Source organism: Ascidiella aspersa, chromosome 4 (assembly GCF_963924565.1).
Source record: "Ascidiella aspersa chromosome 4, kaAscAspe10.2, whole genome shotgun sequence".
NCBI lineage: Eukaryota > Metazoa > Chordata > Ascidiacea > Phlebobranchia > Ascidiidae > Ascidiella > Ascidiella aspersa.
This window is the reverse complement of record NC_139450.1, coordinates 19,804,287-19,830,589: the sequence shown is the minus strand read 5'-3', so window position 1 is coordinate 19,830,589 and position 26,303 is coordinate 19,804,287. Positions and strand designations below refer to the sequence as shown.

The 26,303-nt window shown below is 32.9% G+C and overlaps 1 protein-coding gene and 2 non-coding genes across 3 annotated transcripts in view; all 3 read right to left on the bottom strand.

Annotated features, from left to right (window-relative positions):
- LOC146148591 (tetratricopeptide repeat protein 21B-like) overlaps positions 1–26,303 on the bottom strand; it is a 57,842-nt gene that overhangs the window by 22,095 nt on the left and 9,444 nt on the right. The window contains exons 5-17 of the mRNA XM_083388465.1: positions 21,083–21,235; positions 19,849–19,963; positions 18,432–18,500; positions 18,031–18,147; positions 17,513–17,713; positions 16,085–16,285; positions 15,887–16,016; positions 13,195–13,352; positions 12,895–13,036; positions 10,591–10,676; positions 8,639–8,698; positions 8,467–8,574; positions 295–365 (exon numbers count right to left, since the gene is read on the bottom strand). Coding sequence (XP_083244591.1) covers positions 295–365; positions 8,467–8,574; positions 8,639–8,698; positions 10,591–10,676; positions 12,895–13,036; positions 13,195–13,352; positions 15,887–16,016; positions 16,085–16,285; positions 17,513–17,713; positions 18,031–18,147; positions 18,432–18,500; positions 19,849–19,963; positions 21,083–21,235 — 1,611 coding nt within the window. The remainder of the gene's footprint in view (positions 1–294; positions 366–8,466; positions 8,575–8,638; positions 8,699–10,590; positions 10,677–12,894; positions 13,037–13,194; positions 13,353–15,886; positions 16,017–16,084; positions 16,286–17,512; positions 17,714–18,030; positions 18,148–18,431; positions 18,501–19,848; positions 19,964–21,082; positions 21,236–26,303) is intronic.
- Trnaa-ggc (transfer RNA alanine (anticodon GGC)) lies at positions 24,033–24,107 on the bottom strand. The gene has a single exon. It is a non-coding gene; the product is annotated as a tRNA-Ala (tRNA).
- Trnaa-ggc (transfer RNA alanine (anticodon GGC)) lies at positions 24,379–24,453 on the bottom strand. Its single transcript has one exon. It is a non-coding gene; the product is annotated as a tRNA-Ala (tRNA).

Sequence of the window (26,303 nt, the reverse complement as noted above, 5' to 3'; positions counted from 1 at the left end):
ATTGTGTTTCATGGTATTCACTCACTAAAAACAAATTGGTAAACTCTGTTGTTTTTATTGTGTTTAGTTTTCAGTGTTTTATGTAGCTATGCTTTACAATTCCTGTGAACTAGCAAACAGCCACTGTTTTCATATTAACTGTTTAGAAAAGGCTATGTATACTATGTAAAAGGAAATTGTAATGTTTTTAAATTCAATTTATTTACAAACTAGGGTTTCTCAAACAACTGATACAGTAATTTCTGATTTACTGTGAAATATGGATACAAACTAAAACAAAACATATGCACTTACCTATAGCAGCTGGCATAGAGTTTTTTGTCCTTGCGCTGGTGCAAGTATATATCTGCCATTTTTTCTTTTGCCTGTTAAACATATTTAAAAGTTGCCACACATTTTTATGAAATATTTTTCAAAGACATTTAAAAAACATATACATGTTATTTTTATTATTAGAGACCTAAAATTTGATCACTTTAAATGTTAGTTGCATTGGTAAGCCTCTAGATCAGTGGTTCTTAACTTGTTTTGTATTGTGCCTCCTTTTTGTAATTGTCCTGAGCCTTGCATCCCCTTAGGAATTAAATAAGTAACGTACAAAAATAGATTCAGTTTTTGTTGATTCCATATCAGCTACACAACATTAATATACTAATGCTAAATTCTCAAAACTTTTTGGCTAAGCATTTATTTGGAAGTTATTACATATTGGACTTACAAACATGTTGTGAAGCCATTGATTCCACAACTGTACGGCTGCATAAAAAACTATAAAAATTTGCATGAATTGCCAAATATTACACATAGCATTTGTCTTTTTAAAAAGGAGTTACACATAATGCTGTGGCCTTTTTGTATTGGTTCTCAACCTTTTTGTTTACGCGGCCCCCTTTTCAGTTTTGGAAAACCCATGCAACCCTCCATTTTTTGTGTATTACACATATACCATAATACCATCATATACAATTCAGAAAAATGTTCACATTTAAAAAAAAAAATGTTGGTAAAGGAAAATTCAATTTTGTATAAATGTTGTTAGTCATACATAAAGTTTCAAAGTGATGTAAAACGGGTTGTATATAACCATTTATATTAGACAAAACTATTAGACTGGAGCTATGGCATTGATTGAATTCAACTGCAATGGTGACGTAATAAACATGACTGGTTTAATAAAACAAATGAAATTTGCAAAATTGAAACAAGCGCTTGCTCTTACTCTTTGTACTGCTAATTTTTATTTATATTGTTTTTTGTCAATTATGCGTTTAGCAAATAGCAAACAGCGACCCCACAGACCACCTCTTCCGACCAACAGGTTCAGAACCACTGTCTTATTGCAAAAAATGATAGATTCAAGAAAACGGCAAAAGCCTTCCTGGCACTATAATGTTATCACATATAAAAGATGAAGTTGGAAAAAATTGTAATTGCAATTTAATAAGGCCGACAGAAAACATTCAATAGCACAGAAATTTATGTAAGAAGTGCAAAACAGGATTTAACAAAAGTAGATAAAAGAAGATGCTTTGTGAAGCGTTAAAACATAGTTTTGGGGCCATGGCCTGATGTCCACACCCTGTGCACAACTTGGATCTTCATCAACTGTGTCAGATTGTGCCGAGTAAAAATAGCTTAAAGCAGCAGTAAAAAGTGGTAAATATAAATAAAATGGGCCGAGCACTAATAAACTATTAAGATTAGCAGCTTTTTTCCAAAATATAAAGCAAAGCATGTGGCAATTTGGGTTTCAAGATATAGTTTAGTCATGATTTCTATAGCAAGTGATTTTTCTATAGCCTTCACCGATGTGTTCTTGGTAGTAAAGCATTAAGACCCCACTATGAGCCTCTCATCTTGTAATAACACTTATTTTGGTTGTAAACAGTGTTCCCGATAAGCACATTTTTTTGCGATTTTGTGCAAAATATTGGGCACTTGCACACTTTTTTTACGGAAGTGCGCAAGCAAAAAAAAAAAATTAAAAGCTTTTTTTTTAATTCAATTCGACCTCCAGTCGTCTCCTGAAGCCCAGATTATCACTATTTTGCAAAGATTAGTACATATAATACCTTATGTACCCCATTGAAAGTTAAAAAAAAAAGTGCCAAAATTAGTTTTATCCGAGCTACGTACGGAACAAAAAGTGCCCAAATTAGTTTTATCTGAGCTACGTACCGACAAAAAAGTGACCAAATTTATTTTATTCAAGCTACGTAAGACCAAAAAAGTGCCTAAATTAGTTTTATTCGAGCTACGTACGACCAAAAAGTGCCCAAATTAGTTTTATTCGGCTACGTACGGACAATAAGTGCCCAAATTCTTTTATTTGAGCTACATACGACTAAAAAGTGCCCAAATTGGTTTTATTTAAGCTACGTACGTACAAAAAAGTGCCCAAATTAGTTTTATTCGAGCTACGTAAGACTAAAAAAGTGACCAAATTAGTTTTATTTGAGCTATGTACGGACTATAAGTGCCCGAATGCTTTTAGTTGAGCTACATACGACTAAAAAAGTGCCCAAATTGGTTTTATTTAAGCTACGTACGTACAAAAAAGTGCCCAAATTAGTTTTATTCGAGCTACGTAAGACTAAAAAAGTGCCCAAATTGGTTTTATTTAAGCTACGTACGTACAAAAAAGTGCCCGAATTAGTTTTATTCGAGCTACGTACGGAACAAAAAGTGCCCAAAAAAGTTTTATTTGAGCTACGTACGACAAAAAAGTGCCCAAATTAGTTTAATCCGAGCTACGTACGCAACAAAAAGTGCCCAAATTAGTTTTATTTGAGCTACGTATGGAACAAAAAGTGCCCAAAATAGTTTTATTTGAACTACGTACAACCAAAAAGTGCCCAAATTAGTTTTATTCGGCTACGTACGGACAATAAGTGCCCAAATTCTTTTATTTGAGCTACATACGACTAAAAAAGTGCCCAAATTGGTTTTATTTAAGCTACGTACATACAAAAAAGTGCCCAAATTAGTTTTATTCGAGCTACGTAAGACTAAAAAAGTGACCAAATTAGTTTTATTTGAGCTACGTACGGACTATAAGTGCCCGAATGCTTTTATTTGAGCTACATACGACTAAAAAAGTGCCCAAATTGGTTTTATTTAAGCTACGTACGTACAAAAAAGTGCCCAAATTAGTTTTATTCGAGCTACGTAAAACTAAAAAAGTGCCCAAATTGGTTTTATTTAAGCTACGTACGTACAAAAAAGTGCCCGAATTAGGTTTATTGGAGCTACGTACAGAACAAAAAGTGCCCAAAATAGTTTTATTTGAGCTACGTACAACCAAAAAGTGCCCAAATTAGTTTTATTTGAGCTACGTACAACGATAAAAATGCCCAAATTAGTTTTATACGAGCTACGTACATACAAAAAAGTGCCCGAATTAGTTTTATTCGAGCTACGTACGGAACAAAAAGTGCCCAAAATAGTTTTATTTGAGCTACGTACAACCAAAAAGTGCCCAAAATAGTTTTATTTGAGCTACGGCGACCAAAAAGTGACAAAATTAGTTTTATTCGAGCTACGTACAACGAAAAAAGTGCCCAAATTAGTTTTATCCGAGCTACGTATGACTATAAAAGTTCCCAAAGTAGTTTTTATTCGAGCTACGTACAACGAAAAAAGTGCCCAAATTAGTTTTATTCGAGCTACGTACGTACAAAAAAGTGCACAAATTAGTTTTATCCGAGCTACGTACGACCAAAAAAGTGCCCAAATTAGTTTTATTTGAGCTACGTACAACGATAAAAATGCCCAAATTAGTTTTATACAAGCTACGTACGTACAAAAAAGTGCCCGAATTAGTTTTATTCGAGCTACGTACGGAACAAAAAGTGCCCAAAATAGTTTTATTTGAGCTACGTACAACCAAAAAGTGCCCAAATTAGTTTTATCCGAGCTACGTACGGAACAAAAAGTGCCCAAATTAGATTTATTCGAGGTATGTATGGAACAAAAAGTGCCCAAAATAGTTTTATTTGAGCTACGGCGACCAAAAAGTGCCTAAATTAGTTTTATTCGAGCTACGTACAACAACAAAAAGTGCCCAAATTAGTTTTATCCGAGCTACGTACGGAACAAAAAGTGCCCAAATTAGATTTATTCGAGGTATGTATGGAACAAAAAGTGCCCAAAATAGTTTTATTTGAGCTACGGCGACCAAAAAGTGCCCAAATTAGTTTTATCCGAGCTACGTACGGAACAAAAAGTGCCCAAATTAGATTTATTCGAGGTATGTATGGAACAAAAAGTGCCCAAAATAGTTTTATTTGAGCTACGGCGACCAAAAAGTGCCTAAATTAGTTTTATTCGAGCTACGTACAACAACAAAAAGTGCCCAAATTAGTTTTATCCGAGCTACGTATGGAACAAAAAGTGCCCAAAATAGTTTTATTTGAGCTACGGCGACCAAAAAGTGACAAAATTAGTTTTATTCGAGCTACGTACAACGAAAAAAGTGCCCAAATTAGTTTTATCCGAGCTACGTATGACTATAAAAGTTCCCAAAGTAGTTTTTATTCGAGCTACGTACGACCAAAAAAGTGCCCAAATTAGTTTTATTCGAGCTACGTACGGAACAATAAAGTGCCCAAATTAGTTTTATCCGAGCTACGTACTACTAAAAAAGTTCCCAAATTAGTTTTATGCGAGCTACGTACAACAAAAAAAGTGCCCAAATTAGTTTTATCCGAGCTACGTACAACCAAAAAAGTGCCCAAATTAGTTTTATTCGAGCTACGTACGGAACAAAAAAGTGCTCAAATTAGTTTTATCTGAGCTACGTACAGAACAAAAAGTGCCCAAATTAGTTTTATCTGAGCTACGTACTACCAAAAAAGTGCCCAAATTAGTTTTATTCGAGCTATGTAGGCTACAAGAAAAAAAAAAGTGTTCTAATTAGTTTGCTTAAGATATATGTGGAAAAAATTTGTTCTTAACTAGGGTAGGCGCTCCGTACAGTAGTACTTTTATTACACTTTTCATTAGTAGTATGATGGATGACGACATGTGGACTCGAATGAAAACCAAACAAGCGCTATTTTTAACATATTTTTTTTTCAACACTTTACTGCCACCTTCAATGTAATTAGGCACTTTTGAAGTGCCAAAAAAGATCCAAGGCCCGTCTGATTCACAATGTTGTTCTAACATTTTAATAACACATTTTCTCATTGCGTGCGGCCCGCATAGGCGTTGCTGGGTTTGGTTTTGACCCGCGACAAGAAAAAGGTTGCCAACCCGTGGCTTAAAAGGTTAGGACTTCCCGAAGATAAAACTTTTACGCAAGCACTGCTACTGTACATTTTGACACCATTTTTATCATTATTACGGCTACATAAACTGTAGTCATTACTTGGTTCTGATCTTATGTGGCTCAGTTAAAATTGGTATATGGTTAACCAATAGATAGTAATTGGTAAAAACCAACAGAATAGTAACAAGAGTCTATGTGCAGCACTTTATCTTAATATGTTGAGATGTGTTTAGTTTCAACTGAGACAATCTAAACAAGCTTATTAATAATGTTTTAAATTTTTTCTTTTAGTTTTTAAGATTTCAGTTTATTTTATTATTGTGTTTTTATATATAAAATACTGTTATTTATGTGCTGTTTCACATTTTATTGTGTTTGGTTTTGCAACATCCACATGACTCTTGGAAATTTTAAGTAAAGTAAACTCCTAAATTAGCCTGCTAAGCACAACTTTATCAGGCGATTAGCAGACCTGTCTATAACTCTTATGAAGAATTTTGTTTATTTTTGCCGAACACGATGACTTAAACCATGTTCTCAGGTGTACACACTTTTGGAATCTTCTTGTATGAAACTTTCTTATATTTTCTTATTTATTGGAGATGGTATGCAGTCTTGTATTTCTACTGTGAAGTGAAACTGTCACATAAATAACCTCATTTGATTTGTCTATAACCTTAATATAACTATAAAAAAAGTAAGTGTGTTCCTTATGGCAAACCTGAGTTAAAGCAGTTATTTGAGTTAAGGCAAAACAATACTAAAAAGGTCAATTTTAAAATTAAGTTATGTAAATGCAGTTGAAGGATATATAAATGGAAATATTACATAGTACTGGTAAAGTCTAACCAATTTGCTAGAAACAGTTTATGATAAACCGCAAGACTAGACTTATTATTCATAATGTTGGCATTTTGTTCTTCTACTTACAAATGTCTGCTTTGTATGAACAAATCCTTTTTCTGCCTCTTTAAATTGTTTCGACGTAGAGACATAATTTTATTTTTGTTTTCCAAACCAAATATGATTTATTGTGAAGTATTAGATGGATTCATAGATGTAAAAAACCCAAACTGGTTCTGCTCCTAACCTTCCCTGGTACATTTCAGCTGTAATGCTCAAAATGCATTTACTTTGTATAATATGAATCATGGTGATTACATACAAGAATAATTGCACAGTGGGGCGTATCTTGATAGAATTAAAATGTACTGGTACAGGTGTCAGCCTACTAGCACAGGTCACTCATTGTTCAGTTGGATATGTTACCATATTGGTACAAGTTAGAGATTGATAGATATTACTTTTGCCCGGAAACCGAAAAATATATTTTTTACGGTTAAAAAACAGATACCAAATGGTGATCCAATTTTTTATATGTATACTGGAGATACAGTGTAACTTTGCAAAATTACATTCAGTTTAACTACTTTTTTACCACAACAACGCTTATTTTGCACATCAACCTTGCATGATGCTGGACACAGTAATTAAAAAAAAAAAAAAAAAATTTCTAACAATGTAAAAGTAAAACACAAATTTGAAAGTTCAAAAAAGATGAAATTTGTCTTTTTTAAAGAAATGCTATATAATATTATCATGATAAAAATCATCCAAATGCCAATATATTGGTATTAGTGGACTATTGTCTGATATTGTTCTTTAAGTAGTATAGCTACGAAAAAGGTGTGAGCTAGACCAGGAGTCCACAAATACTTTTTGGCGCATCCCAAAATTACTAGTACCAAGGTCTCGCGACCCAAATACTTGTTTTTAGGAAACTAACTTTGTAAAAAAAAACATAGCAACTTATTGTGTCTCTATTCATTAAGACAAATCTGTGTTTTGTGTTTTGTTCATTTTAAAAGAGAAAGGGTTTGGTAACACAACTGAAAAGAATCCTTGAGTTTTATTATTTGTGATGTCTTAGTCAGATGACAAATATGATTTAGCAACCAAAATGTGTCCCGGGGTTACAGCCACATCAACTCCCCGCCATAACCCCTTCAACCCCCATCCGCTACTTAGATTACTGCAATAATTACTGGCAAGGTGTATAAAGATTTTCTCGCAACTGACTATAAATGCTCATCCGTTTCTCCTTTTAGGAAAACAAAAAAAAATGCTTCGCCGTTTCATCCCTTTAGGAAAACGCATTATAAGAAACCCTTTTAGGAAACGCATTATAAGCTCAACTTTATAATCTAAGGATTTTCGCAGATCTAAAGATTCTTAGAGGGCAATATAAATTTTAAGGCATTATGTTACAAAATTAAACCAAAACGTGACTTCTTAGCACTAGATTGTTAGACAACCCTGCTTTGTACAGCCTACAACTCAATGTGCCAAGTGCAACTAGATTGCATGCATCTGGTTTCAGTTACCAAAACTTTTTATTTAAAAGGATGGACAACGCTTGACCATACAAAAAAATATATCCGCAAAGCTAGGTTACATTTCTATCACAAAAACCTGCATAACCAAAATTTTTAACATTATTAGAGACAATAATACTCACAAAAAAAAAAAAAAAAATAGTATTAATCTGGTTTAAGTTTGCATATTTTAATTTTATAGAGTGCAACGTGCTTGCAACGCTTTGGTTACAAAAAACGGGCTAAAAGTTGTAAAAAAGAGTTTTTAAAAAACACATACTAGGAAGTAAACCCGGATTCTAAGCAGATCAGTTTGGTGTTTCTGTAATCTCCAAAAATAGTTGTGGATTGCAAGCTCTCTTTTCCCTCACTTGGGTCGAACGAAGGTCTCATGACATTTTACTGGGCTTAGTGTATATATTTCACATAACAATGCGAGTTGCGCTTAAAGTGAGACGGCTCTGTTGTATATAAAATTCAGTGTAATAATATATTAAGTCTTTTGCGACCCAAACATAATGGTCTCGCGAACCAATTTGGGCAAAGACCTAATATTTGCAGACCCTTGAGCTAGGCCCTTTGACTATCTGTCAATAGTGTAATGTGTTTCTCTGTATTATTATTAATATGCAACATTTAAAATTAAAATATATGAAAAACTTTTGATGCTTACAGTTTGCAGCTAAGAAATTATGTGATTTATAGGATGCCTAGATTGTGCTCAAACATGGTAGGTACAAAGCAGTAAAAAAATCTAGGTAATTTTGGAAACTCTACAATTGTTAGCCCCTAAATTTTCAATTTAGTATATGGTTTAACCTGCAAATAGTATGGCTGGTTGGGCGTGATGGCTCTCAACATGGCCAAAGCTTGTTCAACATCACCTCGTTTAACAGATAATTCAGCATTTGAAATTCGCACACGTATCTAAAATCAAGAAGACATGTTAACTGGATTAAACTATTTTATTTTAGTTCTGTTTTGTTCATACCTCCTCCGTAGTACCTTGAAAAGCATTCATGGCATCCTGCATTACTTTAGCCGCCTCATGCTGCAAAAACAATCATAGGTAATAGTAGACTCAGTAACTATTATAATCATACTCTTTATTAGCGATATAGGAAACTTGCATTGAGAACAACACACCTACTTATCAAAAATACAATGAGTGATTTTAAAGAGCGTTACAGAAATCAAGAAGGATTTTCAATTAGGCAACGAAAGTTGTAAAAAACATTGAGGCAAGAATTATTAGGTGTAACATATTATGTAAGATATTTTAAAGCCACATATCAGTGCCAAACATAAATTCACTTTGAACTTTTTAACTGTATTTCTTCTAACATAGTAATTATGCCGTCACTAATGATGCAAAGATTTTTGATGACGGTCAGACATTTTTCCACATATCTTGGCAAATTCATGGAAGGCCTAAAAGCGCAACGTAATGCTTGAAAATCTTATAGATAAAGCACTGAACGCGACATAAATACATAAATGAGTAATATTTTGAGTGGTACTCAATCAACTGATTTAGACATGAAATAATTTTACATGTTTACAGTTGTTCTTGCCCTTCTGTCTATGTACTAACCAACGATAATTACACACCTTTGGTAGAGATAGGCAAAGTATTATTCCTGGGTTAGGGCTGTTAAAATTTGAAAATTTGGAAAGTTTATGGGTTTCAAGGCTTTTCCCATTATTTGGACAAATAAACGACTTCTTAAAAAAAATATTATTTCCTTATGCACAAGCCATTTAAAGTTTGTCAGACAAAAAAGGGAAAAATCAGAAATTCCCCGAAGGTGAAACTGAGATGCCAGCTTGCTTAACTAGCAGAATAAAACTACAAGCTGAAGTTGGTAGCAAATTACAAGGGGATTAGTTTAAAATTATCTTTATTCGTAATAAACAAATAAAGTTGCTTTTATTAGGATTCTGAAAAAAGTTCATATTTTGAGTTTTTGCCTTCATATTGAAAGAAAAATGGTGCTAAAAATAATGATGACAGCAATTTTACAAGTTAGTTGTAAGCGCGAAATAATTACTGGTTGCTTTTTGTATTTGTACAATCATTTTTATGTTGCAAGTACCTGTCATTTGGTTTACACTAAATTGTAAATACTCTTTTATCTTAGGATTGATTTCTAAATTCAATAATTTTTCTAAAAGAAAAAAAAGGTGGACATGGTTGGGCCTGCATGTTTGTTTTGATGCCCTCAAGTTTTTATCTTAGTGTTAAATATAATAGTGTTTATATAACTGTTTTATTTTTGTTACTATTTTGGGTGAAAGTTGAGTTACATAGGCGCTGGTTTCAAAACAATCACTAAGCGTAAAATATAATTTTTTTAAATAAGTATGTTAATAGAGAAAATATTCAAAACGGTAGTGTTTTTTGTAAACAAACTGTAATGCATATTTACACAATTCAACAATAAACATGATGAAAATAGCTGTATGTTGCCAAAACAACATTTTTTTCTTTAAAACCTTATCAACAACAAATAAACATTTTTGTTTTGCAATGAAGTTAAACACCATACAAAAAAGCTGAACCTCTGCTTGTGGCATTACATGATAGTAAATGCCTAGTAACTTTTGATTGACACTGAATTGATGTTGGCTAAGTGATGGGTATTGCAATGAGCAAGTAATTGATTACCTAAGACTTGTGTGAGCAGTTGTTTAATCTGGGTAGTTGGTATTACTTAATTAAGTTGCACATATGGATAGCTTGCAGCAGATTGAGGCTTAGTATCTGTTTTACTATAATATATATTAGTAAAGATCCTTCCCCAGCTCTACCAAAAATCAGTAATACATAGTACAAATTTGGGTATGTACTCCCTGGAATTTATTTATTAAATCTTGTGCAATTTACACATAGTTTCTCTAATGTAGGATTTTCTTTGTTTTGCAATAGATTTATCGACTTACATGCTCTTCATTGGCAGTATGAGCTTGAACAAGTTGAAGAAATATTGACAATCTGTCACCACTGTTAATGGCGACAAACTTTCGATCTGCATAATAATAGATAAATAACATTCAATTTTTTCTTACAAAAATAGCCCAAGGCTTGAAGCAAGCATAAAATGAATGATATATACATATATGCACAAACATTGGGATCTAGCCCTTCTAAAATTGTTTTTGAGAACGACAGGCTTTTCATGTACAAGCATAAAAGTAATATTTTTTTGTATTAATATTTAAAGCTGCAAACATGACATTCACCAGTCTTTTTGTTTAATGTAACATATAACACTGAAATGAGCCAGAACACATAATTTAATGCAAACAGGATTTATTGGTTATTTTTTTACTTTTCTCAGAAACAGGCTTCATTCCCTCAGCAGAAATCGCCAGTGACAGTTTGGCCCACAATCAATACCGTATGTCTAAAATTAACTTTTGGAAACTTTTACTATATTGTCGCTGATAAACGACTCAGTGCCGCCGCATCAAATTGGCCTACAAATTGCTTTTAATGTCAAGCTAGACCAGTGGTTTTCAACCGCCGGTCTGCGCCAACTTTCCTTTTGGTCCGCCAAATATATTACAATTTTATATCTTTATTGCAAAATGCAACATGTTAAAAGCGTGGCCATCAACTTTTAACTTCGCCAGTTCCGAATGTTACGCTATAAGCTAAATCTTAGAGTTCTTATTATCATTAGGTTATTTTATGAATAGAAAAATAGAGTTTTAGATTACGAGTTTAGCTTTCGCATCTTGAGCTATATATATAGATACATATATATTTGTATTATATGATGATGTAACGATTTGTATGTTTTTATGTTTTTCATTTAGGATTCGACAATATCATTATAAATTACCGAGTGTCTAAATTTGGGCGTTAGCTGTCATACCTGAACCGCAAGATCGCCATTCATTATTGGCCTGTCTGCAAATTTGCCATTGATTATCGGCACCGTCCACAAAATTGTAATATTGTTTTTGTTGACAAGTCTGTCGTGCTTAGCGGACATGCTAAAGTACGGGTGCCGGAAAGGTTCACTGGGCACGCCTTTGTGTCAATAACTTATTGTGTGAGATAGCTGGACTTTTTGTGCTCATATGAAGTATGGAATTTCTGTTGGTGGGCAGTAGGATGCAGGAGAGTGTAGTAGAGTTGAGTGTGATCGGTGATTGCAGTTTTAGTGATTAATACGATATTCGGTGTCTGTGAATGGTTTGTTTTAGCATAATTATTGTTTTTGGTGTCATTTAATACATTATAGACTGGGTTAAGTGTGGTGAATATATTAAATAAAGCTGAAACACTGTTATTTGCAGTATTGTGACGTAACATTGAGTTAATGGTCTACTTAGGACTTTATTGTACGTCACAATGCTGCAAGTGTTGTGGCAAACTGTTTAAAAGTATGCTACAATTCGTTTAAGTCTTAAACTTTCCAACCAGTTGTATGCGAAAAACTTCAGTATAACCACGTATAACGCGTATGATATAACAAAAAACAGCAGCAAATTGCTCATTAAATTGAAGTTTTAATTATTTACTTTGAAGCTGTATACTTTTGTCGTAATTACATTTTGGGTTGATTTTGATTTTTGAAGATCCACCGGTCCGCAAAATTTGTTTTTAAATTTTACCGGTCCATAAGCTAAAAAGGTTGAGAACCACTTAACTAGACAACTTATGGTTTTATTATCTTCTTATAATATGTGAGTATGACATGAGTAGTCAAGTAGAGCGTCTTTGACGATATACAATTTTTACATTCTTACAGACGGGATCTACTAGGGGTGTGAATATATTAAACCTCATAATTACACAGCAATGGTACAACATTATGTGTAATAGCACTAATTTATGTCAAATCTTAAATATTTGTATTTGGAGTTTCATATTCACAATAACATATCATATTGCCAGAGTAAATGCCTAAATATTAAATAATGTTTATTGCTGCTAAAGCAGCTTTATCACAAAATAAGTCTTCAAAGTCATATTAAAAAGCATGAATTTGAGTTAAAAAACTAACTTACCCATTGTATGTTCTGCACCTAACCTACAGCTTCACAAGCATTATAAGCATACAAAATATAGTTTTTAAGTATTTATTAGCAAGGATATCATTATTTTTATTGTACTAACTTGTTGATTAAAAAATAATAAATATTTATTTTACTTTTCCCTACTTCCTTTAAATTAGTACATAAACACCAATGAATAAAGCACTTTATTCATCTTGCAGAAATTTGCTCTCTTACTTTGTTTCATGAGTGATGACTGTGGACGTCTGACACCAGGAAGGGCCAATGCTAACTTAAGAGTTTGTATGCATTCAACAATGTTTCCAGTTTCTCTCAAAGCCTGTGCTTTAATTAGGTGATAAAGCGGGTGGTCACGTATCTAAAAAACAGTATCAAATATTCTGAAACAAGTTTAAAATAGTTAAAATACAAATACGTGTGTGTAAGTTATCAAAACATAAAATGTTTACTTCTAAGACGTTGTAACGTAAAGTCTTATTATTTGACTTTCATTAATCAAAGCAATATATATTGTACCTCAAAATTAAAGCTTAGTGCTGTCTCCAAGTATTGTGTGGTAGCTGAATGATTTCCTCTGTTCTGGTGGATCTGCGCCATTAACAAATGGGCATCACCAAAAGTTGAATCTTGGTTAAGACAAAGTTGTAAAGAAGCTGCTGCTCCATCCATGTCAGCTGTGGTAACAATACAACAGTAAAAACTTGTAACCAACAATGTTTAAACTAATATACCAAACCCTTAGATTTGTAAACCAAATTTTAAATTATCAATTCAGGTGAGGCTTTGGATACAAGTCAAAGAAATAATATTCAAACTGAATCAAAGGCGCACAAAAAAATAGTTAATAATATGCTGCATACACAGTGCCAAAGGACTGATGGTCAGCAAACTTTTCAATAAAATCCGTGTAAAATACAAGTTACAGCTAATTTAAATTTTACATTTTTTGGATGCCCATGTTACAGAGCTCATATAACAATGATTTTCTTTGATATGTTGTAGTATGAAACCAGGTTTAAATAAAATTATTGCATTAATAAAAACAAATTGGAGCTAAGATAGCTTGGCAAAATTTAATTTAGCTTCACTAATTTAAGAAAACACAAATGCTTTACCTTTACATGACATTTGACCTTACAGCTTAACTGCTATAAAAATATAACAAATTAAACCTTTCTTGAAAAAAAAAGTTGAAAAACCAAACAAGCGTGACAAATATAAAAGAATCCCAAGATATACTGGTTAAATTTTGACATGGAATTCCCTCAAAGCTTTGTTTAAATATGAACTAGTAGGGTGTGCCATTGCATATTTTTTTAAACACTAAACTCAATAGTCTTTTATAATAAAGATTTGTGAGTTTTGTTTATGTGCTTATGTCAGTTTTTATCTGGTTTTGCCAATGTTATATGTATGAAGATGTTCAACTTTTCAATCCTTAAATGGCGGGAGCAAAACTAATATTGAGTTTTTCAACAAGAAAGTTGCTCAAATATTTTATTCTTTTATCAGTGAATTTGCTTGCAGGACCAGTTACATATGTTTTTGCGTTGGTCAACATATTCTCAAGCATGTGCCTGAGTATATACAATTTATCGTCTTTTACATTAGTTGCAAGGCAAATGTTTTGATAAGCACATATTTTATTAATATGTGAACTATTGTTTAAGAACAAACATCTGAGACTAAATGACAAAAAGGATTTAATTGTCAATTATTTGGTTAAAATTAACACACAAGAAAAACAATTTAATTTAAGGTTTATGATATTGGAATAGATCTATCTTTCAATTGACATTATTTGGGATAAAAACTGAATACAGGTTTTTGAGCTATCAGTATTAGAAATTTATGATCATCATAACAGATTTTTTTAACTGGTGGGACTAAAGTAGATTATTTATTCAATACTTTTCTTTTGTTTATTCACAAAATTTTAAGGAAATAAAGATTGGCTATAAGTGCCGTGTCGTGCCCTGCAAGTAGGCCTTACAGCCGAACCCAAAATCTTCAACCACCAGACAAGCACTCTCTTTTTTCAAAGCTGGTGTAGTAAAAAAAAGAATAGACTCCCACAAAGAAGAGTTCTGGCACAAACACTTTTCAACATCTATACAAACAAACAACCAAGTCCGAAGAACACCAGTCATTGTACCTACCCTGGCAGCCTTTGCCTAGCTACCCAGAAAAAAGTTTTAAGTAGAAACTAACCTCAGTAATGCTCTCTTCACCCTAACGTCAAATTATAGGAAACTATAAGCGAACCTCACTAAGCACAAATACTTTGAAAACACAAGTATATCACTTCACCTATGCAAAACAGGAAACTAAACACCACCTAAATATTAGCTGGAATGGAGCCTCCCTGGTACATTTTAAGCACCATATATATTTGGGTGTTACTGTGGACTGTACATTGTCTTAAAAGCCGCAAGTTTATTATTTCTGCCTGCAGCTCATTTTCTAAAACAGGTTAATCTTTATTTATTAACCAAAATGTCTCAGGCGAAACACCTGCCAAACATCCACAGAGCACTGTTTGCAAATCACCTAAATAATTGCGATAATTTATATGACACCACTCTATTAAGTGCTGCTACAGTGGCTGTATCCTTATAATGCGGGGGTTGGAGATGAGCAGACTTATGAAGTCTATTTGTATTGTGACAACATTTTAACCATTGTTCGCAGTAAAAAAAGGAATCCTTTTATAAGGTGTATATAAAGAGAAAAGCATATAAGTATAAGTAAAATAAATTAACCAATTTTAGACACAATCAGTGGCAAACAATCAACAGTCAACTAGTGTCTCCGTTGTTCTACAATGATGGCTACATGCTTTCCCAATTACCATGAAATGCAAAAGAACAGTTTTTTTTTACAGAATATGTAGCATCATGTAGTGCAACATTCTTTCTTCTATAAGCACATGTTGTATATAGTCTAAGAATATTGCCTCTAAAAATATAGTTTTGGAGGGGGCATGTCTGGATAAGACTATTGCAATTATATATGTTATACCCAAACAATAAAAAAATTATGTTACAGTTTGTCTTACTAAGGATCTCTCAAATTTTATAGTAAACAATTTCAGTAAAAACACAAAAAAGTGTTCCAGATTTGTTGCCAATTTAGTGTAAAAGATGAAAATGAGGTGCATGCCGGATTAAGTTGTTTGGTAGTTGTCCTGGTCAAGTGTATAGCGTACCTGATAGATACTTGACCTTGGCATTGTAGTATAATGCTTCCATCATTCCTGGTAAAACTTTGACAAGAGTGTCTAAGACTGATTTACATATATTAAGGGAAGGTGGAACAACTTGGCCACTCAAAATTGGCTAAAAAACAAACATTTATTAGAAACATATATTAAGGATTTATTTGCAATAAATTAAATAAAACTCACCTGGTATGGCGACAGTTTAAAAAGCAGTTTAACTATGTCCATCAAAAAGGAGGGATCCATGGCCAAAAAGTATTCAATTCCCAATACAATATTGCCCAATTTTACGAAGTGTTGTTTCAAGGTATCTTGTAGTTTGGTACACACAATGTCCTGTGATTTTCCTTTAATAAAGTCTGCCAGTCCCTCCAAGTAAAGTAGCTCCTTTAGATAGTAAAAATGCCATAATTTTATTAAGCTGATTTTCTGATATCCTTTAAGATTTTAATGAAGATAGTTGACTTGTGAAAACAACAAATAAAAAGTAACGAAATAACAATATAAAAAGCAAACAATTACCTTCAAAGAAAAAAATATTTGTTTAAACCAGAGGTTCTTAACCTTTTTTCTATCGGGCCCTCTTTGGGAATTTCCCTATGTTTTGTGCCCCCTCAGATATAAAATAGGTAAATGCAATTTGGAATTTGTTGATTACACATATCAGTGAAACAACATAAAGATACTAAAGTTGAATCTTGGCGAAAAATTTCATGAAGCATTGAGCACACAAAAAATTGCACATTTTTCATGCTTGATAAATTGGCTTTTATTAAGTTGATTTTAACAAACATGTTGTGAGGGCCATTAACTCCGTGGCTGTTAAGCTGTATAGAAATCTTGTAAAAGTTTACATGAAGTACAAAAAATATAAAATGTTATCTTGTTTCAAAAGGTGTTACACACAATTTAATGGCTTATTGCACATTCATTATAGATTCATACAAACAGCCAAAATGTCTGTGTCTCCTTGATAAACTCGTAGTGTCATTTGAAATATGTAAAAGAAATACTTTGGGAAAGCGGGATAACTGTTATCATTTATCTAAGTTAGAAAAATTGTAATTTAAATGGAGACATTATACTGTAAAAATATGGGTATTTTTAATAGACAATAAACATGAAATGGTATGCACAATTGCACATAGGCTTGAGCTAAAAATGTCTACAAAACAGAATAAAACAAAGCTAGAAAATAAAAGATTTGTGGAAAGCACGAAAAACCTCCACAGTTATACATTGTTAAAGTTTGCAAAAAAATATATTGTTTGAATGGCCGAACCCCTTGGTAAGTTTTAGATCCAAATGGCTGAAAATGCAGAAAACTATTACAAATTAATAGTTTAAAAATTTGCAAATAGCAAAATCAAGAACCATATTTTGCAGTTACTTAACTATACATGTGTAATTTTATTGTGAAGCACAGGACAGCACAAATGCAGAATGATGAAACCACTACAAAAAGTTAAATATTTTAGAAGGAGCTTGTGCCCCCCTCAAAATTTGTTGGAGCCTCCAGTTAAGAACCACTGCTTTAAACATGGTCTATTTTTAAAAGCACAAATAACCATTTCTGCTGTACTACAGATAAAATTGATGTGAACATGTGATTACCGCCTCATGATGTTCAGGTGAATTAATGTTTAGTAGAAACTCGAGGTGGTCAGAAATATCTTTTAGAGTTTCCTGATTAATAGATTGGTCCTGTTCAAGTATCTTAAGGCGACATTGAACAATCCCTTGCAATGCTTGAACATTTGTTTCATCAATGGAAACTGTATCATTATATCGCTTTATTGCTTCTTGATATTTTCCCTTTGGGAAAACAAAAAAGAAAATCTTCAAATCACAGTTATTTCACTTAATAAGATAGAATCAACAAGTTAAAAAATATTAAAACAGCCTAAGTTATTACAACTACATAAATAAGAGTAATATAAATAAAAGTAAGGTCATTAATTTTGTTTAGGACCTTTTTGGTATGTAATGTTTAAAGGCTTTAAGGCATTTAGACATTACAAGTATTTTACAGTTGTGGTTGTTGCGTTTCACTAAATCATGATCTCACATGACACAATGTGTTTTAAAACATTTACAAACAGATGAAATAGACAAAATAAAAAGTCATTTACCTTCAGAAAAACTTGAAATGCTAATTCATTCAGATAATATGGATTTTCAGGAACTAATGACACACTTCGCTCCACTAAAGTATAACTTTGATTTAATACAGCCAGGTTTCTGCCACACTGTTGATAAAGAAGGAACAAAATTTGAGGATGAGTGCGCTGGCTTTAGTAAAAATCATTTCAAAGCTGTTATATTGTTAATGTGTAATAAGTAGGGCGGTAGCGATTAATTTTTTAGCCAAAAAATGTAAACTAAATTCCAAAAAAATATTTACATTTATTTTGTTTAATGATAACGACCCATGTTTGTCAATCCCTGCAATCATCGAATTTTTATGACAAAAATTTGTGACCCCTGTGATAAACTAAGAACTATTTTTGTAAAGTACCAATTATAGACTTACAATTCTTGAAAACAATCTTCCAGAGTTGAAATACAGCTCATGATTTTGAGGCTCAAAGCGATCAATAACCTGTAATATATATTTAGGCATAAAAATTAGTAATATTTAAAATAAAAATTCAACACTGAGAATTAGCCAAACAGGGATAACATGAATCTTCCTAAATCAAGGATTTTGCTAAATTCACATGTGTCTAAGGAGTAGTCTCAAATTGGAACAGATCAGAGGTTGTATTTCACCAGAAGCTAGTTTTTTGTAAACTGACTGATTTTATGAACCTTTACTTTTAACCACTTAACATTACTGTTATTTTAGAAAAATCCAATGTGTTTTGTTCAATAAATACTAAAAATGTTTGGCACTAAAATTGAGATTGGAATTTCTTATAGGCTAACATTTAAGATACGGCATTGGTTTGTGGTTTAGTATAAACGTTGCTTGTTCTATAGTTTTCTATACGTGTTTCCGCAAACAAAAACAGATATAGGCAGAAAATTTCCAGCCCTAACTTATGTTTTAGATACGAAAGGGATAGTTGCCAGGGATTCATTTTCTTATACGTTAGTTTGGTAAAGACTATGCAAAATTAATTTTAGAATCTTTTTACAATCAAAATATTTTATTTATTTATTTAGTTTAATTTTTGCCGCTTCAAAACAAAAATCCTATTCCCTAAAAGCTAAACCTTCAAGCTTTTTTAATTTATGGTCCAATCTGGCGACATAGTTCACGAACGTATCATATAAATGAAGCTTCTAGCAAGGCTGCCCGGCGTTCTACGATGGGTGAAACTGTATTATTTGGCCTTGCCTCTTTATGTATTACCACGACAATAAATTCAAATACGGCAAGGTATTTGGGGAATGATGGAAAAATATATTTGATAATAACAATATACATAGATAATGTGTACGGCCATGTTAGTAAATTCGGGCCAGGTGACATGTTCAAAAGCAGATATAACCATTCTCTTACACTCAACTTACTTGTGGGCAGAAGGATTTGAAAAAAAACGTGTGATCGTAAGAATTTTGATAAAAACGTTAGTTAGTGTTGAGCACATAACTACATTTTCATTTGTCAATCATGTGAATAAACTTGCTGATTTGCCTTTTTAGAACTATGTATACACACCGGAATAAGAAAAAAAAGTTAAATAGTTGAAAAACAATGAAAATTCTCATTTTTTGCGAGTGTTATTTCGTCGTGGCAAGTGCTCATTGGAAAACACTTGTCTGACTGACAAGTGTTAATTTTAATTCAAGGCCAACCATGTAGATTGTGAGTTTCTTGAACACAAGCATGGCCCCCCATTACTCCCACAGGCGCAGATGGCAGTGCTTCTTGGGACAAATTGAGCGATTGCAAGTTCGAATTTCAACAAAAAATATTAAATAGCATAGAAAATGTGGTTAACCTGTATAAGTTCACCAAGTTTGTTGACTGATTCAGCATATTGTCCTTCTTGGCTAACACAATAAAGAATTTGAAGTCGCAGAGCTTCTGGGTGATGATGATTTATTGACAGCACTCTAGTAAAGAATAATTGGTTTTGTCACTTTAGGTAAAAATTACCAGACCTTTAAATTTACTAGAGTTTTTTGTACTTATTTTCACTTTCAAAAATGTTTTTTTTTTAATTACCATTTAATTACAAAAAAGCTTTAGACATTAATATGCGACGAGATATGCATGAAATAGACATTACTGAAGGTGAATCTTTATAAATACAGAGTGTGCTTACATAAATTTCAAGTAAAACTAGAGCACAAGGTTGACACAGTTCTATATAACTTACAAATTCAATGACATTAAAAGAGTTTCAATACATAAATTCATAAGTTCCTGTAAAACGTATATGTACATTTATTCTAACAATAAGCTTCATTTAGTCAAATTGTCTTAAAAAAATCATCTGCATTGCTAACACATTTCACAAAAGTAATCTAAAAACAATTCCGTTTCATGTTATTATTAAGGGAAGTTTGTAAAGACACTTATTCTAAACTATTAGTGTTGTAATAAATCAAGTCAAAGACGTGTCTAAAGTACACATAAGTAACTGTTTTCAAATGACTTGACCGACTTAAGTCCTGTGACTGAAATGACTTACTTAAGTTTTCTGAACAAATGACTTGACTTGGACTTCTTGTTGTAAATTACCTTGGGTTTAAATTAAGTGTTTTCATTAAATATTTTTAAATAAAATTGTGTTATTTGTCTCAATTTTTGAAAGGAAAAGAATTTTCATGCCGTATATTACAATTTTGTTATTTTTAGTTGAATTATTTCTCATAATCTGATGAATTAACCAATTTTCATAGTTTAACGTTTTAGTTTTATGCCAATGACTTGACTTGGGCAACTGATGACTAGCGACTGGGACTTAACATGATATTTTTGAAATGACATGACTGGAATTTGGGTCATTTCAAAATGACTTCTTTACAACACAGACAATTGATTGACTTTTAAAACAACATAGGTTTTTTAATTTAAGTTAATGTGTAAACACAAATCAATTCAAAGATATTTCAAGACATTTAAACATTCACATTTGTTGCAACCCTAATTGCAGTGCTGCAGCAGTATAATATTTTAAACTTTCTTTTTAAAAATTTTACAAAACATCAATTTGGTTTCAACTAGACCTTTTAGTTGATTCCATCATCTGATCCCAATCTTGTAAAGCAAGATAAATTTTTGCCCTTTCAATCATGGCTGGCACAAAGTTTGGATATAAAATAACAGCTTGATTGATGATTTCAAGCGCCTGTCTAAGTTTTCTGTATTTTACCAAGTGTCTGTAAAAAATATATTTGTAATGTTCATTCATATGGTATATCAAGATTACATATAAAAAAACAACTGTGTTGCTAACATATTATATGAAAAATATAAAACAAATCTCTTTTAAATCTTTTTTTCAATAGTAATTTGGAGGCCACAGCCTCTTACAATTTGTTCCTACACAAATTTAGGGTGGATTTCGGAAAATATGTTTATTAAAACAGTAATTTTTTTAGTTAAATAAAAACAGTTAAATAAAACTCGGATTGCTATAATGTTACTTGGCATCTTCGCACTACACTTCGAAAACCAGTCGGAGGTCCCTCTATTAAATAACTTTAATAGTCTTAAGGTCTCAAACATACCAAACCAAGTTCGATGGGATTACGGTTGTTTTATTTCTGTTAAGGGTATTATTTTTAAGTTTAGTTCTTTACGGGTCGTTTGTCAGTTTCATTCGGCTCATTTTAGATAGCTTTTTACCGAGGAAATTTTAAATATAAAATATTTCACTTTGTGTTATATTGGATTTGGCCAACGTTGCATGTTATATGTTTTCTTGACTTGTTTTTGCGAGCAAAAACATATATGGGCTAAAACTTATTTTATCCATTTGACCCTTTAGTGCAGTGATTCCCAAACTTTTTTTCTCGCGTACCATTTTGAGCTTTTGTACAGTGTTCAGTTCATGTACCACCTAAGTTAGGCCTACATCCAACTACAGTATCTCAAACTATAACTATTTTACCATATAGATAAGAAAATGAGCATGTAGCTGTATTAAAGTTTAACAAATATCATTCCAGGAAGACATAAAAGCCATAAATTATACAAAACACAGCAAATCGTTTTAATGCGATGGATGTGAGAGCCAGCGCACCTCCGTGTAATAGAGAAAACAGGTGTAATTGGAACTAAGATTCTCCCAAAGACGTTTAAACAACCGAGTATGAAAGGCAGATGTTTTGACGAAATTTACTAGTTTGATCACTCGATTCAAGCATTATAACATATTTCATACAAATACGTATTGTGGAAGAGCTTCTCCATTGTATGTGTTCAATAGCTATAAACCCGTAGTTTAGGACTTAGAGGTGACCCTGACTGTACTTTCCTTTAAACATGATCCTAAAACTTTAACAAAATGTAGTTCTCTCACTATTCCTCTATTTTAGAAGAAATTAGTAGTACCGTTCAATAATAATATGATTGAAATATCAATACTACACTGCATCAGTTCATTATTATTACATACAAATTAAACCAGTTAGCGTTTTGTTATCTTGAACAAGATAAGTGTTACGTCATAAACCTACAAAACCAAAGGTAACTAAAACCATAGATTACTGATTAATTAGTATTCTATGCTAAAACGACATTACAAATTAACAAATCTGAAAGTTTTAAGTGTTGAAAGTTTTTGCAAATTTATCAGTATGCTGAAGTTAGTTGCGTACCACCTGAAAGACTCTTGCGTACCACTGGTGGTACGCGTACCACAGTTTGGGAACCACTGCTTTAGTGAGTCTCTTACTTACACCAACCTAATAGAGAAACGTCCGTAGTCTATAACGGCCACTAAAATCAAATGAAGAATTTTAAGTTAAAATTGACCCCCACACTATACCCCAGAGATAATACAAGATACAGGACGCCTGCATTGCTGTTATATAAATGTGATTTTCAATGTACTGCAATTAATAAACAGAACATCTGTACAGGAGCTGCTCTGTAAATGCACACACATTGTTCCTGTTTTACATTGAATGATTCATATGGCACATCTGAATAAATAACATTGGCACATGGAAAAAAAAAGGTTAAAAAACTTTAGTTTAGGACAGTGGTTCCCACAGTGGGCACCAGCGCCTTTCAAGGGGCCGCTGGCTACTTAATGGGCGATAGGGCGCTGATAATTAAATTGGGCAGTAGCAAGAACAGTGCCAAAGTAAACATTGCTGTCTGTATAATAGTTTTATGCTACGATTTACTTATTTTACTTTCCTGTTTTCGGTTGCATAGTCTGAGAATTTTAGGTTAATCTTAAATTTAAAATCTTGCATTTTTCCTCATGTTACACATGTCAAGGGCTATTTAGGCCACGAGGAAGTTACTGTAATTGAGAATAGCAATCATCTTATATTTAAGTTAGTGAGCCAGTAGGTATAGTTATTTTATTCTGTCATTAGAGTGCTAAATAATAAATTCAGCCAACCAAAAGTGCAGGCAATACAGTTCAATTGATCTCCAGTATGGATTATTTCCAGCCTCAAATTGGGAATCACAGCCGATGTGTTTGCTGTTCTCTAAAGTGTTTTTCATAATGAAGCAATCAAGCTATCCAGACTTTCCGAACATTTACTGAAAATTCACCCAGATAGAGTAGGTAAGAGTGAAACATTTTTCCAAATGCTCTGGAACAATTTTAAGAAAGGGAAAATTGTTGGCATAATGTTTTCAAAGCTTTCCAATACAGGTAATGATGGACTATGTGCACCTTACAATTTGTCTTTGAAGATTGCAAGAAAAGGCAAGCCGCATACAATGGGCGACGAATTGATCTTCCATTAGTGAAGAAAGTTTTGGACACCGTTTTGCATCTTCTATAGTTATTAAATCTGTTTTTCTGAATAACAATAGTGTACAGAGAGGGGTGGATGAGATGGCTACCGATATAAAATATAGCTTATGCAGAAGCATCAGGAATACAGAATTCAGTTTACAACTGAATGATAGTACACCGAAAAGCCATCGCAGACTCGCCGAATCTGTCGATCTATGATGCAAGCAGAGCAAGCCAGAAAAACAACTGGCCTGCAGTGAGGTTCGAACTCACGACCTCCGGTCAAGCCGGGACCGTCGCTCTACCAACTGAGCTATGCAGGCTCAGAGAGGAGCGAGTCGAGAAACAACCATGCGCCAATACTTGCACATTTTGTTAGTACAAGCAACTTCACACTGGGGGATCATCAGTCCGTATCAATCAATGAAAGACACACACAAACATGTGTTTAATAACATCTGTGATCTAGCCCCTCGGAAGTTGCTTTATGACCAACGATTACGGCTTCCGTATCAATAGTACACCGAAAAGCCATCGCAGACTCGCCGAATCTGTCGATCTATGATGCAAGCAGAGCAAGCCAGAAAAACAACTGGCCTGCAGTGAGGTTCGAACTCACGACCTCCGGTCAAGCCGGGACCGTCGCTCTACCAACTGAGCTATGCAGGCTCAGAGAGGAGCGAGTGTGTGTCTTTCATACAACTGAATGAGTCAACTTTGCCAGGAAATGAGTCTCTATTACTTAGCTATGTTCAGTTTGTGAATGATGGAGTTTTACATGAAGAGTAGTCTTAACCTCTCATTGAAGACTTTTATGAACCACTGCGATAGTCGAATTCCAGTTAAATAGACAAGTATGACATTCACAATTCACATGTACATATCCAGAAGGTACACGGCCATGCTCCTCACTTCAGACCCAAACTATATTTTGGTCTATTTCAATTATAGAAACGCGAACTTTGAAAGAGTTTTACTATGTTTGTGTCTCTGTGTTAAGCAAATATAGGAAGCCCAAATAAACTATGCATACTATGCAAAGTTACACTGTGTGACTCATAACCTAGGCAAACAATTTATATAAAATTGCATTATAAATACCCTGTTTTACAAGCATCCCTTTATTTGCTTAATGCATCACATTTTCTTTTAAATTAAAATAATTCAACCAATTTAACAATTTTTCTTTTGCGCTTCCTGCATTTTAATTTAATTTGACTTGCATGTTTGAACACGATTTCGCTTAAAAACAACTTATCTATGTAACAGTGTTAAAGTAAGAAAATCAGCTATGTGCACCCGCAGATTAAACTTTCCCTTTGTATTTGTTAATGTCACAAAAAATGTTGCGTATTCGGGGCAACTCTTGGTATCCTTTATTCCTTGTTTATTGCCTAAAAAGGTTAATACATTGGCAAGGTTTATACATTAGTAGAGCGAACACAGCATTAAACTTAACGGACGAGACCAAAAAAAAAAGATTTTGGGCAAAAAATGCTTGTCTCCAAGATTCTGCCAGCCTGGTGCACAATTATTAATTATATTTCATTAATTTTGCAAGTTATATTTCATTAATTTCTAGGAAAGCAATAGTAATTGCAAAATTAAACACATGATTAATTTAAATGTTCACCAAGGAAATACTGGAAATGCCTGATTCGAATCCAGCAAAGGGAACCTTAAATCAAAGTGAATACGTGCGTTGCAACACTCCTGCCTGGCGCAAGCTGTGAAACCGCTTAATGTGCAATCGCTAACTTTAGTTGGAAACCTAAAACAGGGCCTTGAAATATAAGCAATTGCTTTTTAGAACTAAAGACTGCCTTTTGCCACCCACAATATAAAATTAGTTTTTTTTTTCTTGGTATTATTGTGCCATGATTAGGGGTGTTCGAAGTAGAATCCCAGGGGATTCTAGAACTTTAGGCTTTAAATCTAGAATAACAAATTTAAAATATTGAATCCTAGTATATTTTTTATTAAATTATTTACCTTCTATTTTGTTTGGTGTAGGAGGGGAGGGAGGGATATTCACAATATACCCCACAGGTCCCACAGTCACAGCCGAGTCAAACCTTGTCAAATCAACACACCCATCAAACATTACCTCTTTCAATTTTATTGAAATTTAAACAAAAAAAATTACCTTTCAAAGAATATATTACATGTTAATCTAGCTTTTGTGTATCCAAAGATATGGCTGATTTTTATGCAGAAACAGCGCCCTCGAGTAGAAAATATGCATCTTTTGAAAACCTAAATAAATTTGCAAATACACCACAGACTAGAATAAAATTTGTCATACATCTTCAAATAAAGGTCCTTTACAAATATTCTAACTTTTGTTAAAATCTGAAAAGGTCATGTCAAAATAAGCAACTTTTTTGTGTTGATTTGAAATGGTTTGACTCAGCAATAATCGCAAAACAATACGCTAACATGTGTATATTCTAAAAAAAATATTTTCAGAAATTTTTAACATTTTTAACAACTGCCATTTAAAGCAGTTTTGTAAACTG